General features: G+C 43.6%; 1 protein-coding gene across 1 annotated transcript in view; it reads right to left on the minus strand.

Annotated features, from left to right (window-relative positions):
- Positions 1-3,811: 3,811 nt before the first annotated feature.
- fstl4 (follistatin-like 4) overlaps positions 3,812-21,616 on the minus strand; it is a 295,733-nt gene continuing 277,928 nt past the window's right edge. Inside the window, exons 15-16 of the mRNA XM_034683558.1 lie at positions 5,268-5,377; positions 3,812-5,074 (exon numbers count right to left, since the gene is read on the minus strand). Of these exons, the coding sequence (XP_034539449.1) occupies positions 4,372-5,074; positions 5,268-5,377 (813 nt within the window). The 3' untranslated portion in view covers positions 3,812-4,371. The remainder of the gene's footprint in view (positions 5,075-5,267; positions 5,378-21,616) is intronic.

Consider the following 21,616-nt stretch of genomic DNA (forward strand, 5'->3'; position numbering starts at 1 on the left):
GGGGGGAAGCAAAGGGTCAACAACGGCAACATCCTGAAGGCTGTGAGTATTTGTGCAGAGACTTTTAATCATGTGTCCAAAGAGCTTTCCTCTGTAACGCATTTTTCTTTATTCTCATTCAGTGAGTATCATATTACACCTGCAGGCTTGTGTAAGCATTGGGGAGGCCAAACGTGGCCGTTGCAAGATAAAGGGATGTAAATCTGACTATGCACCTGCGCACAGACACACATTGTGACTGGGGAAGCAGCTTGTATCTGCTCACGTCTCCAATGGTACATTGGAAAGTCCCTGTCAGCAGTTTTTGTTAGGGCAACCCTTCTCCCTACCAAGATGCAGAGAGATGGGTCCAATGACCCAGTCACAGCTGTTTTCAATCAGGGTTCATGACTCAGTCACGTTTGTTTTCGACTCAGACTCACCAACATTCGGCACCTATATCTCCCAGTGAGTGGGATGATGTGCCTGTCACGTTGTTGCTCACACCATAGGAAGAACTATGATCATGATGTCCAATCAGAATGTTGTATAATGAAGATAAGGGATGTCTTTGAGATCTTTTGTGCCACACATTCCCACGACTCTTTCCTATAAAATCACTGTAACGCCTTTGTTCTTCAGTTGGTCTGCGGCAGGGAATCAACTCACTTTGTGCAGATGCACGGGGGAATCAAGTTTTTCTTGGATTGAACTTCAGCTGGACTCCTGGAGTGATTTGAACTTACCTATATTTTTTTGAGAAAGTGAACTTAGATTGATACCAGGCAAAGTGTTTTAGAAGTTATTACACTTCACCTCCTTCTAGGGATGGGTACCTTTCACATTTGAACCGATACGGTACCGATACCCGGTACCTGGGAATCGGTACCGGTACTCAACGGTACCAATTTTCGGTACTTTTGTGTGTTTATGTAGTAATAAATATTAATTTAAAAAAAAAAATCTCAAATTTGTTTAATTTAACATATTTATTCAATTTAACATGAATGAACAGAAAAAGGATTATATAGGTGATTAGATGTATTAGCTGACACATGCTCGTGGCGTTTACTTGCTCATTCTGGAGTTTATCAATCCTTCTTTTAACCTACAAAGCCCTTAAAAATCAGGCACCCTCGTATCTTAAAGAGCTCATAGTGCCCTATTACCCCTCTAGAACTCTACGCTCCCAACATGCAGGCTTGCTAGTTGTACCTAAAATCTCTAAAGGTAGTATGGGAGGTAGAGCCTTCAGTTATCAGGCCCCTCTCCTTTGGAATCATCTACCAGTCAGGGTCCAGGAGGCAGACACCCTCTCTACTTTTAAGAGTAGGCTTCAAACTTTCCTTTTAGATAAAGCTTATAGTTAGAGCTGGATCAGGCTTGGACCAGCTCTTAGTTATGCTGCTATAGGCCTAGACTGCCGGGGGAACTGGCACACTGACACACTGGGATCCTAGCTCACCTCCTTCCACCCAACCCCTTCATCACTTACTTTAACTCTTCCTGTCCCATTAAAGTTACTAACCATAGACCTTTCTGGAGTCCCTGAGCTCCCTTGTCTCGTAGATTCCTCTGAGCTGCCGTAGATTCCAGCGGCAACAGCTTCTACGACTCGTCTCATCACTCTCCCCTCTATCTGTCTTTCCAGACCCAACTCGGTCGAGGCATGATGGCTGTCTAACATGAGTCTGGTCCTGCTGGAGGTTTCTGCCTGTTAAAAGGAAGTTTTTCTTCTCCACTGTAACTAGCTAAATACTGCGATGTGCAATGCTCATGGTGGATTAAGGTGGGGTCAGACTGAGTCTTACCCTGTCTTGGTGTTGGGTCTCTGTTCATAATTTGACATAGAGTGGTCTAACCTGCTCTGTTTGTAAAAGCGTCTTGAGATAACGTTGCTTGTGATTTGGCGCTATACAAATAAAGATTGATTGATTGATTGATTGATATCAATGAACACACGTGAATGTCTGCGGACGTGAAAAAGTCAGTACGTGACGTCGACTGACTGCCGGCCCCTGATTGGTCAGAGAATGTCATGAGCGTGACGCCCACCGGTGTGTTTGTGTCGCGTTTAAAATGACGTGAGTTTGGCGCAGCTGTGTTATGACGACCTCGCCCACCCTGAGTCGGTACTCGGGCTGGTGGAAAAGGTACCCAAACCGAGTCGAGTAGGGCTGGAACTGTGTCGTGGAAAAGGGCGATGCATGTCCAACAGTCCAACAGCCGGTTAAAGATGTGCATTACAATCGTTTCACAAGGCGCTGCACGAAGTCTAAAACTGAACACGCAACAGAACGCAGCGTGTTCATGAAGGCATTGATTTAAGAATCTGTAGACCTTTAAAGAAGGATGAAAGTCCTCCACAGAGCTAAAAGGCCAAACAGATCACAGAGAGGGTGTTTGAACCAGATCTCCTCCGTGGTGGTCTTTGTTCAGACGCCGTCTTAAAGGAGCGGCACAGTAAGGTCTGGGACGTGTGTTCCAAAACATGATGTGAGTGCTGCTGAATGAGACGTGTTGAGCTCTGAGAGATTTCAGGTTTCTATCCACGTGTGTTTTTGTTTTATTATAATGCAGCACTAAGTGGACTTGTGATTTGTTTTTGTGAACGAACAGACAAAAGGTGTGCAGCTCTTTTATGGAGGCACATGCATCATCATATATCTGGACTCTCTGTGGACAGAGACTCCACCTAAAACAATCCAATCAGGACGGCCGTAGAAATGATTCAAACGCTGTTAAATGAACAGCAGGCTTTTCTATCTGAGATCATTCTGCATATTCTGGGAGGACATTAATGTCGAACAACAGCTTTTATAGTGGACACAAAGAACATCATGTCGGCTGAATGTCAGAGGACGTTCTTTGTTGAGCTGTTGTTCGCGGCCGAGGGGAGAGAAGAAGTCATTGACCTCACCTCGTCCACGCTCAGTATTCATCTGCAGACGTCTGCTCTGTGATCAAGGGCTGACATGTTTTAGAGACGTCGTGTTTCCAGGGATTTTAAAAGAAGCAGAGACATTCTCTCGCTGCTAACGGATCCTCTATGAAAGGAAATCACAGGGACGAAGATTTAACCTGAGTGAGGACAGATCTGCTGTTTACTGCTGGTGTTAGTCGGTTAATGTCTTTAGAGAGATTATAAGAAGGGACACAATTTGTTCCTTTAAGTTTATTTTCATGTCTTTATTTAAAGGACAGGACAGGAGAGTCATGCGGTAAAGGGCCGCCTACATCGCAGGGTTCACTATCTCTGAGTAATGATGAACAAAGCTGCATGTTTACTGTGATTCTACTACTTGAACAATGACTTCTAATCCACATATTTCACTCCTTTAGAGGCTGCACGGTTTGTTTCCTGCTGTAAAGCAGACAGGAGATTTTAAAGTTCAGAATCAGAAACACTCTATTTATCCCAGAGAGAGGGATTCAGTTGATTTGACTGAATAAAAGCCGGTCTACTTTGGCTCTGAGTTCGAGCTCGCAGCTTGGCTCTCTGGGAGGAAGAACAAATGCTCACAGCCAGTCAGATTGCACAGTTGATGCCACTTTGGCACAGTCTCAGCATGTGGGTCAGCCTGATTCAGAGTCATCACCCTGAGGGAATCTGCTAAGTGGCATTTTCAGGCTCCACAGCACCGGGTCCTGCTGCAGGTACCGAATAAATGTGAGAGACAGCATGGGGGGGGGGACGCGCTTTACCTTTTAGGGCTCCTCTGCGAGCGGGACATCCATTGTCAGCGGCTAATGGACCAATCTGGCTCTTTGGATAGACGATGTAAATAGAGAGTATTACACGTGTGCATAAAGCCAACCTCTGCCGGCATGAGGTGAATGAAAGCTTTCAGAGGGAGGATACAGTACGATACGGTGACGAAGGCCAGTACACAGACGGGTCTGTAGCTGTTCAAAAGACTCACATACACTAAAGGCAGACAGGACAGACGGACAGATCGTGGTGAGTATATGCAGCACTGGTGAAAACCACAAACATTGTTGAGAAAAACAAAATCGGAAAGCTTTGTACTCTAAAAAAGTGAGCATTGTGCATAGTTCATAGTTCAGTAATTACCCTCTTCAGGTTTCTATTTGCTGTGATAACATGGAAGGAAGTGCAATAATGTACATCTCTGTATAAGTGCACATAGATCACTGTTGCACTGAACGCATTGACACTTTCTCCCAGCAGAAATCACAACAGGGTTTAAGTTTTACTCGATTTGAAGGTTTTGTTAAATAAAGCCAGACGTGTCTCCCTCGTGCTCAGTCCCAGGGTTGAGTCCAAACTTATGTTCACATTAATCTTTATTATTGGTAATTTGGCCTGATCTTTCCTTTCATCCTGTCATCCTTTCATCCCTGTTCCTACCTTGCTTTTTTTTTTTAAACTCATACCTCGCCGACCCAGACGACTGTGTTCCCTCTCTTGATGTCGGACACCTCACAGTGCGGCGTTCTCTGTTTCCCGTTCAGGACGAAGAGGGACTCGGCTGACGGCGTCACCAGGTACTGTCCGAACAACCCGCCAGACACCACTAATCTGTTGGGGCCTCCCCAAGGCCAGACCTGGGGGTCCAGCGGCTCCTTAAGACTCTGGAGGACCTCAGTGTGGCCTGAGGACAGATCGGCAAAGAGCAGGTCTGTGCCGGAGCCTGAAGTCGCCACGACAACGTGCTGGTTTGACTCCGTGAAGGACGGCTGGAAAGCCAAATCTGAGACTGCTACAGGCTGGTCCAGTTCCTGGCTCAGACCCAGCTCCCCCTGGAACGACACTGTCTGTACTACCAGCTTTGAACTCTGGAGGTCAGGGGTCACGATGTAGCGGCCGTCCGGTGACACGAACGGCTGCCCGGTGATGTTGCGGTTCGGACCGATCACTGCGTCCGTCACGCTGTCGATGAGCAGCTGGGGCGGGGCCTGCAGGCGACTCCGGCTCTGACACTGGACGAAGTAGAAGCCGCTGAGGTGCGTGTAGGCCATGCTGAGCGGGATGCAGCTGTAGTTCTTCAGGCTGATGGTTTTGACGCGGTGGAAGGTCTCCAGGTCGATCTTGTGCACCGCGGGTTCATTTTTGAGGAACACGAAGGCGAACCTGAACGGACGAAGATCAGAGGAAAGGTTAACGGCTTCTCCGAGTCTGAGGGGCGGCAGTGATTAACACACGATGAGGCTTTCATTAAAACTCTCATCTGCTCTGTTCTTGATTGCTTCATGAAGACGGCCGAGACGAGCAGGCGATGAGGTCAGAGGCGTGTGTGTGTGTGTGTGTGTGTGTGCTGATTTACCTCACATGAGTGATGATGAGGTTGGTCGGGGGAATAAAGAAGTCGTTGACCCTCTGGAAAGTTGTGCGGATGGCGTGATGGACTTCACCGACGCTGGCCTGAGGGATAACCTGTCCATGACGACAGAGAGGAGGAGGAACATTAAAGTCTTCACAGAGATGGATAAATACTGCAGCATGTTTTAAAAACAGAGATGATAGGAGGGAGACAGAATATGCTCCACATCACAGGTTTACAGGAGATTGAAGAACACAGAGTGATACTTATTTTATTACTTTTCACCTGAGTGCTCCACAAACCTTTCCTTTAGCTTGAACAACATGAAGTCATTTCACCATGAAAAGCAGAGAAGAAGTCTGTTTTCAGAATGACTATAAAAAGATTGGAGATTAGAGGAACCGGAGCAATTATTCTGCAGCGCTGACATTTATCAGAGAGGAATATGTATCTATGAATCTGCCGATACATTTGAAGAAACCGCAGCACAGAAATGTCAATTAAATGTTAACTTGACCAGACAACATGACCCGACAATATATCGCTGGGACAACGCTAACCCTAACCTTAACCTTAACCCTAACCCTAATTGTAACCCTTACCCTAACCCTAATCGTAACCCTAACCCTAACCCTAATCGTAACCCTAACCCTAATCGTAACCCTAACCCTAACCCTAATCGTAACCCTAACCCTAATTGTAACCCTAACCCTAACCCTAACCGATAATCGTAACCCTTACCCTAAGCCTAATCGTAACCCTAACCCTAACCCTAACCCTAATTGTAACCCTAACCCTAACCCTAACCCTAATTGTAACCCTAACCCTAACCCTAATTGTAAACCTAACCCTAACCCTAATCGTAACCCTAATCGTAACCCCAATTGTAACCCTAATCGTAACCCTAATCGTAACCCTAACCCTAACCCTAATCGTAACCCTAATCGTAACCCTAATCGTAACCCTAATCCTAACCCTAATCGTAACCCTAACCCTAATCGTAACCCTAATCGTAACCCTAATCGTAACCCTAATCGTAACCCTAACCCTAACCCTAATCTTAACCCTAACCCTAACTCTAATCGTAACCCTAACCCTAACCCTAACCCTAACCCTAACCCTAATTGTAACCCTAACCCTAACCGTAACCCTAACCCTAACCCTAACCCTAATCGTAACCCTAACCCTAACCCTAACCCTAACCCTAATTGTAACCCTAACCCTAACGGTAACCCTAACCCTAACCCTAACCCTAATTGTAACCCTAACCCTAACCCTAACCCTAACCCTAATTGTAACCCTAACCCTAACCGTAACCCTAACCCTAACCCTAACCCTAACCCTAACCGTAACCCTAACCCTAACCCTAATTGTAACCCTAACCCTAACCCTAATCGTAACCCTAACCCTAATTGTAACCCTAACCCTAACCGTAACCCTAACCCTAACCCTAATTGTAACCCTAACCCTAACCGTAACCCTAACCCTAACCCTAACCCTAATCGTAACCCTAACCCTAACCCTAACCCTAACCCTAATTGTAACCCTAACCCTAACCGTAACCCTAACCCTAACCCTAACCCTAACCCTAACCCTAACCCTAACCGTAACCCTAACCCTAATTGTAACCCTAACCCTAACCCTAATCGTAACCCTAACCCTAACCCTAACCCTAATTGTAACCCTAACCCTAACCCTAACCCTAATCGTAACCCTAATCGTAACCCTAACCCTAACCCTAATCGTAACCCTAACCCTAATTGTAACCCTAACCCTAACCCTAACCGATAATCGTAACCCTTACCCTAACCCTAATCGTAACCCTAACCCTAATTGTAACCCTAACCCTAACCCTAACCGATAATCGTAACCCTTACCCTAAGCCTAATCGTAACCCTAACCCTAACCCTAACCCTAATTGTAACCCTAACCCTAACCCTAATTGTAACCCTAACCCTAACCCTAACCCTAATTGTAACCCTAACCCTAACCCTAATCGTAACCCTAATCGTAACCCCAATTGTAACCCTAATCGTAACCCTAATCGTAACCCTAATCGTAACCCTAACCCTAACCCTAATCGTAACCCTAATCCTAACCCTAATCGTAACCCTAATCGTAACCCTAATCGTAACCCTAACCCTAATCGTAACCCTAATCGTAACCCTAATCCTAACCCTAATCGTAACCCTAATCGTAACCCTAACCCTAACCCTAATCTTAACCCTAACCCTAACTCTAATCGTAACCCTAACCCTAACCCTAACCCTAACCCTAATCGTAACCCTAACCCTAACCCTAACCGTAACCCTAACCCTAACCCTAATTGTAACCCTAACCCTAACCCTAATCGTAACCCTAACCCTAACCCTAACCCTAATTGTAACCCTAACCCTAACCCTAACCCTAATTGTAACCCTAACCCTAACCGTAACCCTAACCCTAACCCTAACCCTAACCGTAACCCTAACCCTAACCCTAATCGTAACCCTAACCCTAACCCTAACCCTAACCCTAACCGTAACCCTAACCCTAACCCTAATCGTAACCCTAACCCTAACCCTAATCGTAACCCTAACCCTAACCCTAATCGTAACCCTAACCCTAACCCTAACCCTAATCGTAACCCTAATCGTAACCCTAACCCTAATCGTAACCCTAACCCTAACCCTAATCGTAACCCTAACCCTAACCCTAACCCTAATCGTAACCCTAACCCTAACCCTAATCGTAACCCTAACCCTAACCCTAACCCTAATTGTAACCCTAACCCTAACCCTAACCCTAACCCTAATGGTAACCCTAATCGTAACCCTAACCCTAACCCTAACCCTAACCCTAACCCTAATCGTAACCCTAATCGTAACCCTAACCCTAACCCTAATTGTAACCCTAACCCTAACCCTAATCGTAACCCTAACCCTAACCCTAACCCTAATTGTAACCCTAACCCTAACCCTAACCCTAACCCTAATCGTAACCCTAATCGTAACCCTAACCCTAACCCTAATCGTAACCCTAACCCTAACCCTAATCGTAACCCTAACCCTAATCGTAACCCTAATCGTAACCCTAATCGTAACCCTAACCCTAACCCTAACCCTAGCCCTAACCCTAACCGTAACCCTAACCCTAACCCTAATTGTAACCCTAACCCTAACCCTAAACGTAACCCTAACCCTAACCCTAACCCTAATTGTAACCCTAACCCTAACCCTAACCCTAACCCTAACCCTAATCGTAACCCTAATCGTAACCCTAACCCTAACCCTAATCGTAACCCTAACCCTAACCCTAATCGTAACCCTAACCCTAACCCTAACCCTAATCGTAACCCTAACCCTAACCCTAACCCTAATTGTAACCCTAACCCTAACCCTAATCGTAACCCTAACCCTAACCCTAACCCTAACCCTAATTGTAACCCTAACCCTAACCCTAACCCTAATCGTAACCCTAATCGTAACCCTAACCCTAACCCTAATCGTAACCCTAACCCTAACCCTAATCGTAACCCTAACCCTAATCGTAACCCTAATCGTAACCCTAATCGTAACCCTAACCCTAACCCTGACCCTAATTGTAACCCTAACCCTAACCCTAACCCTGACCCTAATTGTAACCCTAACCCTAACCCTAACCCTAACCGTAACCCTAACCCTAATTGTAACCCTAACCCTAACCCTAACCCTAACCCTTGTAACCCTAACCCTAATCGTAACCCTAACCCTAACCCTAACCCTAATCGTAACCCTAATCGTAACCCTAACCCTAACCCTAATCGTAACCGTAACCCTAACCCTAATCGTAACCCTAACCCTAATCGTAACCCTAATCGTAACCCTAATCCTAACCCTTACCCTAATCGTAACCCTAACCCTAATCGTAACTCAACCCTAACCCTAATCGTAACCCTAATCGTAACCCTAACCCTAATCGTAACCCTTACCCTAACCCTAATCGTAACCCTAACCCTAATTGTAACCCTAACCCTAATTGTAACCCTAAACCTAATCGTAACCCTTACCCTAATCGTAACCCTTACCCTAACCCTAATCGTAACCCTAACCCTAATCGTAACCCTAACCCTAATTGTAACCCTAACCCTAATCGTAACCCTAATTGTAACCCTAATTGTAACCCTAACCCTAATAGTAACCCTAACCCTAATCGTTACCCTAACCCTAACCCTAATTGTAACCCTAACCCTAACCCTAATTGTTACCCTAACCCTAATCGTAACCCTAACCCAATCGTAACCCTAACCCTAATTGTAACCCTAACCCTAATCGTAACCCTAACCCTAATCGTAACCCTAACCCTAACCGTAACCCTAACCCTAACCCAATCGTAACCCTAACCCTAATCGTAACCCTAACCCTAATCGTAACCCTAACCCAATCGTAACCCTAACCCTAATTGTAACCCTAACCCTAATCGTAACCCTAACCCTAATCGTAACCCTAACCCAATCGTAACCCTAACCCTAATTGTTACCCTAACCCTAATCGTAACCCTAACCCAATCGTAACCCTAACCCTAATTGTAACCCTAACCCTAATCGTAACCCTAACCCTAATCGTAACCCTAACCCTAATCGTAACCCTAACCCTAACCCTAACCCTAACCCTTATCATAACCCTAACCCTAATCGTAACCCTAACCCTAATCGTAACCCTAACCCTAATCGTAACCCTAATCCTAACCCTAATCGTAACCCTAACCCTAATCGTAACCCTAACCCTAATCGTAACCCTAACCCTAACCCTAACCCTAATCGTAACCCTAACCCTAATCGTAACCCTAACCCTAATTGTAACCCTAACCCTAACCCTAACCCTAACCCTAATCGTAACCCTAACCCTAATTGTAACCCTAACCCTAACCCTAATCGTAACCCTAACCCTAATTGTAACCCTAACCCTAATCGTAACCCTAACCCTAATCGTAACCCTAACCCTAATCGTAACCCTAACCCTAATTGTAACCCTAACCCTAATCGTAACCCTTACCCTAACCCTAATCGTAACCCTAACCCTAATTGTAACCCTAACCCTAATCGTAACCCTAACCCTAACCCTATTCCTAACCCTAACCCTAATCGTAACCCTAACCCTAATCGTAACCCTAACCCTAATTGTAACCCTAACCCTAACCCTAACCCTAACCCTAATCGTAACCCTAACCCTAATTGTAACCCTAACCCTAACCCTAATCGTAACCCTAACCCTAATTGTAACCCTAACCCTAATCGTAACCCTAACCCTAATCGTAACCCTAACCCTAATTGTAACACTAACCCTAATCGTAACCCTAACCCTAATTGTAACCCTAACCCTAACCCTAATCGTAACCCTAACCCTAATTGTAACCCTAACCCTAACCCTAACCCTAACCCTAATCGTAACCCTAACCCTAATTGTAACACTAACCCTAATCGTAACCCTAACCCTAACCCTATTCCTAACCCTAACCCTAATCGTAACCCTAACCCTAACCCTAACTGTAACCCTAACCCTAACCCTAACCCTAATCCTAACCCTAACCCTAATCCTAACCCTAACCCTAACCCTAATCCTAACCCTAATTGTAACCCTAACCCTAACCCTAACCCTAACCCTAATCCTAACCCTAACCCTAATCCTAACCCTAATCGTAACCCTAACCCTAATCGTAACCCTAACCCTAATTGTAACCCTAACCCTAACCCTAACCCTAACCCTAACCCTAATCCTAACCCTAATTGTTACCCTAACCCTAATCGTAACCCTAACCCAATCGTAACCCTAACCCTAATTGTAACCCTAACCCTAATCGTAACCCTAACCCTAATCGTAACCCTAACCCTAACCGTAACCCTAACCCTAACCCAATCGTAACCCTAACCCTAATCGTAACCCTAACCCTAATCGTAACCCTAACCCAATCGTAACCCTAACCCTAATTGTAACCCTAACCCTAATCGTAACCCTAACCCTAATCGTAACCCTAACCCAATCGTAACCCTAACCCTAATTGTTACCCTAACCCTAATCGTAACCCTAACCCAATCGTAACCCTAACCCTAATTGTAACCCTAACCCTAATCGTAACCCTAACCCTAATCGTAACCCTAACCCTAATCGTAACCCTAACCCTAACCCTAACCCTAACCCTTATCATAACCCTAACCCTAATCGTAACCCTAACCCTAATCGTAACCCTAACCCTAATCGTAACCCTAATCCTAACCCTAATCGTAACCCTAACCCTAATCGTAACCCTAACCCTAATCGTAACCCTAACCCTAACCCTAACCCTAATCGTAACCCTAACCCTAATCGTAACCCTAACCCTAATTGTAACCCTAACCCTAACCCTAACCCTAACCCTAATCGTAACCCTAACCCTAATTGTAACCCTAACCCTAACCCTAATCGTAACCCTAACCCTAATTGTAACCCTAACCCTAATCGTAACCCTAACCCTAATCGTAACCCTAACCCTAATCGTAACCCTAACCCTAATTGTAACCCTAACCCTAATCGTAACCCTTACCCTAACCCTAATCGTAACCCTAACCCTAATTGTAACCCTAACCCTAATCGTAACCCTAACCCTAACCCTATTCCTAACCCTAACCCTAATCGTAACCCTAACCCTAATCGTAACCCTAACCCTAATTGTAACCCTAACCCTAACCCTAACCCTAACCCTAATCGTAACCCTAACCCTAATTGTAACCCTAACCCTAACCCTAATCGTAACCCTAACCCTAATTGTAACCCTAACCCTAATCGTAACCCTAACCCTAATCGTAACCCTAACCCTAATTGTAACACTAACCCTAATCGTAACCCTAACCCTAATTGTAACCCTAACCCTAACCCTAATCGTAACCCTAACCCTAATTGTAACCCTAACCCTAACCCTAACCCTAACCCTAATCGTAACCCTAACCCTAATTGTAACACTAACCCTAATCGTAACCCTAACCCTAACCCTATTCCTAACCCTAACCCTAATCGTAACCCTAACCCTAACCCTAACTGTAACCCTAACCCTAACCCTAACCCTAATCCTAACCCTAACCCTAATCCTAACCCTAACCCTAACCCTAATCCTAACCCTAATTGTAACCCTAACCCTAACCCTAACCCTAACCCTAATCCTAACCCTAACCCTAATCCTAACCCTAATCGTAACCCTAACCCTAATCGTAACCCTAACCCTAATTGTAACCCTAACCCTAACCCTAACCCTAACCCTAACCCTAATCCTAACCCTAACCCTAATCGTAACCCAACCCTAACCCTAATCGTAACCCTTACCCTAACCCTAATCGTAACCCTAACCCTAATTGTAACCCTAACCCTAATTGTAACCCTAACCCTAATCGTAACCCTAACCCTAATTGTAACCCTAATCGTAACCCTAATTGTAACCCTAACCCTAACCCTAATCGTTACCCTAACCCTAACCCTAATCGTAACCCTAACCCTAATCGTAACCCTAACCCTAACCCTAATCGTAACCCAACCCTAACCCTAATCGTAACCCTTACCCTAACCCTAATCGTAACCCTAACCCTAATTGTAACCCTAACCCTAATTGTAACCCTAACCCTAATCGTAACCCTAACCCTAATTGTAACCCTAATCGTAACCCTAATTGTAACCCTAACCCTAACCCTAATCGTTACCCTAACCCTAACCCTAATTGTAACCCTAACCCTAACCCTAATCGTAACCCTAACCCTAATCGTAACACTAACCCTAATCGTAACCCTAACCCTAATCGTAACCCTAACCCTAATTGTAACCCTAACCCTAACCCTAATCGTAACCCTAACCCTAATCATAACCCTAACCCTAATCGTAACCCTAACCCTAACCCTAATCGTAACCCTAACCCTAATCGTAACCCTAACCCTAACCCTAATCGTAACCCTAACCCTAATCGTAACCCTAACCCTAATTGTAACCCTAACCCTAATCGTAACCCTAACCCTAACCCTAATCCTAACCCTAATCGTAACTCTAACCCTAACCCTAATCGTAACCCAACCCTAACCCTAATCGTAACCCTAATCGTAACCCTAATCGTAACCCTAACCCTAACCCTAATCGTAACCCTAACCCTAACCCTAATCGTAACCCTAATCGTAACCCTAACTCTAATTGTAACCCTAACCCTAATCGTAACCCTTACCCTAACCCTAATCGTAACCCTTACCCTAATCGTAATCCTAACCCTAATCGTAACCCTAACCCTAATCGTAACCCTAACCCTAACCCTAATCGTAACCCAACCCTAACCCTAATCGTAACCCTAATCGTAACCCTTACCCTAACCCTAATCGTAACCCTAACCCTAATCGTAACCCTAACCCTAATTGTAACCCTAATCGTAACCCTAATTGTAACCCTAACCCTAATCGTAACCCTAACCCTAACCCTAATCGTTACCCTAACCCTAACCCTAATTGTAACCCTAACCCTAATCGTAACCCTAACCCTAATCGTAACCCTAACCCTAACCCTAATTGTAACCCTAACCCTAATCGTAACCCTAACCCTAATCATAACCCTAACCCTAATCGTAACCCTAACCCTAATCGTAACCCTAACCCTAATTGTAACCCTAACCCTAACCCTAATTGTTACCCTAACCCTAATCATAACCCTAACCCTAATCGTAACCCTAACCCTAATCGTAACCCTAACCCTAATCGTAACCCTAACCCTAATTGTAACCCTAACCCTAATTGTTACCCTAACCCTAATTGTTACCCTAACCCTAATCGTAACCCTAACCCTAATTGTAACCCTAACCCTAATCGTAACCCTAACCCTAACCCTAATCGTAACCCTAACCCTAATCGTAACCCTAACCCTAATCGTAACCCTTACCCTAACCCTAATCGTAACCCTAACCCTAATCGTAACCCTAACCCTAATTGTAACCCTTACCCTAACCCTAATCGTAACCCTAACCATAATTGTAACCCTAACCCTAACCCTAATCTTAACCCTTACCCTAACCCTAATCGTAACCCTAACCCTAATCGTAACCCTAACCCTAATCGTAACCCTAACCCTAACCCTAATCGTAACCCTAACCCTAATTGTAACCCTTACCCTAACCCTAATCGTAACCCTAACCCTAACCATAATTGTAACCCTAACCCTAACCCTAATTGTAACCCTAACCCTAACCCTAATCGTAACCCTAACCCTAACCCTAACCCTAATCGTAACCCTAACCCTAACCCTAATCGTAACCCTAACCCTAATTGTAACCCTTACCCTAACCCTAATCGTAACCCTAACCCTAACCCTAATCGTAACCCTAACCCTAACCCTAATCGTAACCCTAACCCTAATCGTAACCCTAACCCTAATCGTAACCCTAACCCTAATCGTAACCCTAACCCTAACCCTAATTGTAACCCTAACCCTAATTGTAACCCTTACCCTAACCCTAATTGTAACCCTAACCCTAACCCTAATTGTAACCCTAACCCTAATCGTAACCCTAACCCTAATTGTAACCCTAACCCTAATTGTAACCCTAACCCTAACCCTAATTGTAACCCTAACCCTAATTGTAACCCTAACCCTAACCCTAATCGTAACCCTAACCCTAATCGTAACCCTAACCCTAATCGTAACCCTAACCCTAATCGTAACCCTAACCCTAACCCTAATTGTAACCCTAACCCTAATTGTAACCCTTACCCTAACCCTAATTGTAACCCTAACCCTAACCCTAATTGTAACCCTAACCCTAATCGTAACCCTAACCCTAATTGTAACCCTAACCCTAATTGTAACCCTAACCCTAATCGTAACCCTAACCCTAATCGTAACCCTAACCCTAATCGTAACCCAAACCCTAATCGTAAACATCTCCTGTGTATGAATCGTAGCCCCCTCCTCCTCCTCCTCCTCCTCCTCCCTCTGATAAAGCATCTTACTCCCTGATGGTTGTCGCACACACCTCCATAAAAGCCTCGTTCCTCATGTCACACAGCGGCTCTGAATCAGCAGGTTTGAGTGCAGAGCGAGGAGAGAGCGCGCTCTTTGATGGGCTTAGATGCAAAGTCCTGTCCATGACACACGCTTCATCATGCATGCTGCATGATCAGGTCACAGTCAAGGACGAGTGAGGGGCTTCATGGGATGTACGGTGTCAGGTAGTCTTAGCTTTGTCAGTAAATCAGATTCCATCTCTTGGAGAAACTTTGCTCAGTGAAGTGACTTGAGTTTAGACGACTCCACAAACGTTGCAGAGAACAAACAGAGCGTTGTTTTAAAGAGGAGTAGATTTTGATGTGTGCTCCTGCTCCGCTGAAACTGAACCTCCTCTTTACGCCCAGCGGGGGGTTAGACTCCGCGCTCCTTCCTCTGAGCTGCTCGAATATATAAAAATAAGAATATGAGTTGAAGTTGCCGAGCTGTGACTTTCCCTCTGCAGCTCTCCACAAAGATCCTCCTCACTATCTCATCCATTTTTAAATAAGTAGATCTACTTTTTCTCACCAGAAGAATATTCTTAGAAGAAAAGTCATTACAGCGGTTTGAGATTACAATGACAGGAGTTAATGAGGTTCAGTGTAGTATTGCTCATGTTTTATTAGGCAGCCTCGGTGGTCTCCAGGGCTGCAGGTGCTCTCAACTTAATGCCACCGGCTTTCTTTTGTCATCGCTCATCCCAGGATTTCATATCCACACACTCAGCAGCAAGACCCAATCCAGTCTCCCTCAGCCGGCGGGAGGGAGGGGGGGGGTCTCTGACCAAGAAGCTTTTCAACAACACTCACTCACCAGGAACCAGGAGCAGCGTTTCTCTCCTCAGTCTTTATTCCTACACTTCCTTATCTTTGTATTTTTAAATGAGATGAAGTTCTGCTGAGTGTGTCGGCAGCTTTCAGGGGATTCAGAGAACAAGAGGAGCCTATATATGTATATATTAGCTCACATACATACTGAATTAGTGCTGAGTGTGTTTCATTCCCTGAGACATTTAATATGGATTTATGAATGTATGAGGATTGAAGAGAGGAGAGGTGTTTACTGATGACGATCAGGAGGTCACATGATTGATAAAGTTTGGTAAAGAAGCAAAAGATGGCGTCTAATGACTTCAATCAAGTTTGTATGATTGATCCTCACTTTACTAAACGTAATGTCACCTGAAACTCAGACTTCCTTTATATCATTACATCTTACTTTATTCACTTATTATACATTCAAATTTTACTTTATTTTAAAGTCATATATTGTCTTTATTTATCATTTTATTCCAGCTATTTTGCAGATTACCCCTCAGCATTTTAATATTTTATTGTGTAGACTCAGACCTTAAGTTCAGCAGTCACATTAAGACAATTACAAAGTCCGCCTATTATCACCTTCAGAATATATCAAGGATTAAAGGACTCATGTCTCAGCAGGATGCAGAAAAACTCCTCCATGCATTTATCTTTAGCAGACTAGACTACTGCAACGGGGTCTTTACAGGACTCCCTAAAGAGTCCATTAGACGGCTGCAGCTCATACAAAATGCTGCTGCTTGAGTCCTAACAAGGACCAACAAAGTAGACCACATCACTCCAGATCTTAGATCTCTACACTGGCTTCCTGTCTGTCAGAGACTTTAAAATCCTGCTGATGGTTTATAAAGACCTGAATGGTTTAAAGATCTGCTGCTACTGTTTGAACCATCTGGACCTCTGAGGTCATCATCAGGTACTGGTCTGCTTTCAGTCCCAAGAGTCAGAAGGAAACATGGTGAAGCACATTTAGTCATTATGCTCCACATATCTGGAACACACTCCCTGAAAGCTGCAGGTCTGCTCCAACTCTCACCTCTTTTAAATCAAAGACTAAGACTTTTTATTTGCCACTGCCTTCCTATCTTAGCTTACTTTAAAGGCCCTGTGAGGAGTTTTGAACTGGCTGAGAAACAGACTAAAAATGATACTGATGCCTCTTTATGACCTTCAATAGCAAACAAGACCACCAGCAACAACACTGACACCTTCTCTGTTGTCATTTTTAATGCCTGAAGCTGCCCTGAGGGGGTAGGTGTCAGACAAGCTGATGGACATCTTGCTTCAGAAACAGCCTTTATTTGACTGTTCTCATAGAAAATAATCACATTGTCTGATAAAGTTGACTGTTAAAAGACAACAGGATGAGGTTTTTGTTGAAAACACTACATTTACATGTATACGACAAGAGATAAGAGGTATTACTTTGGCCACAAGGGAGCGCCAGAATCGATACAAAACAAAAGTTCCTCACAGCAGCTTTAACTTGTTTTAAATGCAAATTTTAAATTTACTTTTAATATATTCCTAATTTTCCTTTTTTTCCCTGTTTTATTATATTTGTCATTTTAATTGTGTTCTTTTATGCTTGTCTGAATGTTACCAATGCTTTTAATGTTTTAATGTAAAGCACATTGAGATGCCCTCCTGTATGAAATGTGCTATACCAATAAAGTCAGTAAATACCAACTCAGTCCCTAGAGTCAGAAGGAAACATGGTGAAGCAGCGTTTAGTCATTATGCTCCACATATCTGGAACACACTCCCTGAAAGCTGCAGGTCTGCTCCAACTCTCACCTCTTTTAAATCAAAGACTAAGACTTTTTATTTCACACTGCCTTCCTATCTTAGATCATTTTAACTCACTTTAAATTAAAAATTTAATGTAATTTTCCTTTTCTTTTCTGTTTTATTATATTTGTAATTTTAATTATGTTCTTTTGTGCCTGTCTGAATGTCTCCAATGCTTTTAATGTTTTAATGTAAAGCACATTGAGTTGCCCTTGTGTATGAAGTGCACTACACAAATAAAGCTGCCTTGCCTTGTGTTTTATTTTGCTGTATTTTCTTGTAGTGAGTCCTCTTAGTTTTTTTTTTATTGGTTTAATATTTTAGTGTTTTACTTTATTATTAATGGATTATATTTTGGTGAATTTTATTCCCTGTATTGAGCTTTAACATCTTATTTTACCTCCAGTGTTTCCTCAGTTTTGTATTTATTATTCTATTAAATATATTTCTGACCATCATTTTGTGTTACAATATTATTATAGGGAAAGTACGTCACAAATTAAGTCTGATTGATTGAAAATGTCAGTTCAGTGAGGTATTAAAAACCCTGAGATCTTTTGTACACTCCCAAAAAAACTGTTGTCATTTTTCTCCATGTGAAAAAAGAACAAGAGAGAAGATTGACAAGAGAAGAGAAGAGAAGGAGTGAACTTGAGTGGCTCATTTGATGATTAAAAGTGTTAAATAAAAGATAATTCTGCCAGCTGAGCCGAGCTGAACGTGTTGACGTTACAAATTGTTGTGGTAATAATGATTTAATTTTATGACAATAATAATCAGTCTTAAATATCTATTTGGAAAACCTCAGAGAGATGAGGGGAAAACAGATGGGAGGATCTGTGTGTGCGCGTGTGTGTGTGTGTGTGGAGAAAAACAGAAAGCCCACGAGTTAAATGTCTTCTTGGCACGTAGACTCAGAGCGGACTGACAGCCTGAAAGGCCACATCTCTCTCTGCCTGCCAGAGATTCCTCCATTTGTCTTCTCTAATGAATTGACAATCACACTCCCTCTGATGTTTACACAGAGATATTGAACCATCCCAAAACTTGGCTGCTTTAACACACACACACACACACACATACATACACACACACTCCTACACGCACATTTACACGTCATGTGTGCACAAATCAGGATGCAAACACACACAGACGCACACTCATACACATGTATGATGTGCTGAAGCGGAGCGTAGCGTTGGTGCGACAGGCTGCCGCTGAACAGGTCAATTACTTTCAGTCCAAACGATAATGACATTATCAGACCATTTATTTGTGGTGTGATCCATGTGGGCTCTAATCCATTATGCAGTTTCCCTGCAATTGCATTTTTGAGTGATTCATGCCCTGTTCTCTAATTATTCATTACTCTTGTACGGCTGCAGAAAGAGGAGGAAATGAACAAAATGAAAACCACAGAAGCGTGTTTCTGCGGTTCAGACAGCAGACACAAAGACAGACGTGTAACGCAGAGCTGCTCAGTTTAAAACCACAGGAGCAGAGGAGTGATCAGAAACATCTTCACTGAAGTGTATGCCTTTTTTAAAATCTGTAACATCTCATAGAAGTTTAAAAAGTAAGCCAACATTAACACCGAGTGTGCACTTTCACTACACAAACACAGATCCTCCTCTGCTGCACCTACACTCAAAGAAAAGCTGCAGAATAGATGCAAACAAGAGAATTATATGCAGACACACACACACACACACACAGGCAGACTCGTCTGATGAAGCTGTTAAAACCCACACACACAGGAAGTTCTGTCCTCACACGCTTACTTCCAAAAGTCTTAGACGGTTAAATACGAAGACTTTCTAAATGTGGAAGTGAAGGTGTAAGAGCTCATTAGAAACTTAGGATCTTTATTTATAGGATGACTCACTCGTCACTGTTTGCTTTATGAACATGTAGGTTGGTCTTTCTTGGTGTATTTTTTATTTATAAGTTATTTTAAATCTGCTTCCCTCATCAGAAGAGTACAGGGACTTACACTATTCCATCCCAGGACCTTTTCTTCCTCTCAGTGCCAAATGTCAGAGCTGAGATGGTGAAAGAGATGAGGCTAAATGAAGCTGTCTCATTAGGTGATTTTAAGAAGCTGGAGGTAGACACACTGGGCTGTAGGAGTTCTGCCTGATGATGATTTATTTTGGACGCTCATTTTGTGGTTTTAGTCTGTTATGACATATATTCAAATGTCCTCAAAATGTCTTATACTCTGTCAGAAACTGTGAACTCAATCTTTATTTATAAAGCGCCAAATCCCATCAAGCATTCTCCTCAGACTCTTTCCAAACAGAGCAGGTCTAGACCGTCCTCTATGTTCTATTATTAACAAAGACCCAAAATCAAGACCGGATCAGATCCACTCCCATCTCACAGACAGGACTCAGTCTGATCTCATCTTAATCCACCATGAGCAGAGCACTTTGCAGCATTTAGCAAGTTACAGTGGCAAGGACAAACTTCCTTTAACAGGCAGAAACCTCCAGCAGGACCAGAGAAAAGGAAAGTCAGATAATACAGATTTAGTAAGAAGCTACAAAGTCAAGTTCTGAACAAAAAGAGGATTATTAAATCCTCTGTCTGTGGTCTCAGGCTCAGACATGAGTTGAGTGTTGCATTGCATTGATTGGGGTCATAGTGAGTTAATATATTTTCACATTTTGTAATACCGCAAAATGTCATTCCATCAAAAATCAATTATATAAAAAAGGAAATTGTTAATGAAAAAATAAATAAATGAACTAATTAATGAAGGAATCACTGAATTAATGAATACATGAATAGGTAGTATAGTATGTGTGTGTATGTAAGGATGCGAGGGCCCCGCAGGAAGAGTTTGGGACCCACTGGTCTAAGGTGTTATTTGGCTCAACAGCCTCTGATTAAAGGGAACATTTCTTGAAAGCCTTAAAATGTTGAACAAGTAATTACTGAATGAGTGGAAAATTATTATCATCATTATTTTAAAAAACAGGAACATTTCAGGCTCAATATCAGAAAGTTTAACAGACAGAAATGTTAAATTTGGATCATATAGTTTCTAACACTTATTAAGAGCTTACCTTTAAGTGTGTATGCACGACCCTAAATTACACAGTCGGATGATTATTATGGGCTTTAGTTTCCACTACAGTGAGAGCAGCACCGTGAAATGTCCTCCAGTAATTTGTGAATGCGGAGTGAATCATCTCGCTCAAAGGTCCTCTGAAGGAACGTGTGAGCGCTCGCCCTCGTGTGAGCGCTGTAATGAATCGGCGGCACGCGGCCCCTCAGAGCCGACCGAACACGGCAGCTCTCAGGATTGTAAAGGGATCGCTCCCTCCGATGGGACAGAGCAGAACAATAAACATGTTTGTGTCTATTACAGAGATAACAGTTGGATCCCTCGGTGGTGTTACTCACTGCAGCGTTGACACACAAACACACTCACACACACACATGAATACTGGCCCTTTAAAAACAGCATCATACCTCTCTCATGGGCTCTAGCTCTGTTCTCTTCCTCCTCCCCTTCACCTCCTCAACCCTGCACCCTCCTCTCTCTCTCCTCTCTCCTCACCCAATCCCCCGAGGTGGATTAAATACAGCCACACCTGTGATCATTTCTCATTTGTGAAGCCTCCAACACCAGCGGTCCGAAGGGACGCCGGCACAAGCCGACTGCGGCACAGCTGTGAATTGCTGTTTTGCTGGCTCGGTAAATGCTCCAAAGCATACATAGATTAGATGTTGTCGC

Source organism: Notolabrus celidotus, chromosome 5, assembly GCF_009762535.1.
Source record: "Notolabrus celidotus isolate fNotCel1 chromosome 5, fNotCel1.pri, whole genome shotgun sequence".
NCBI lineage: Eukaryota > Metazoa > Chordata > Actinopteri > Labriformes > Labridae > Notolabrus > Notolabrus celidotus.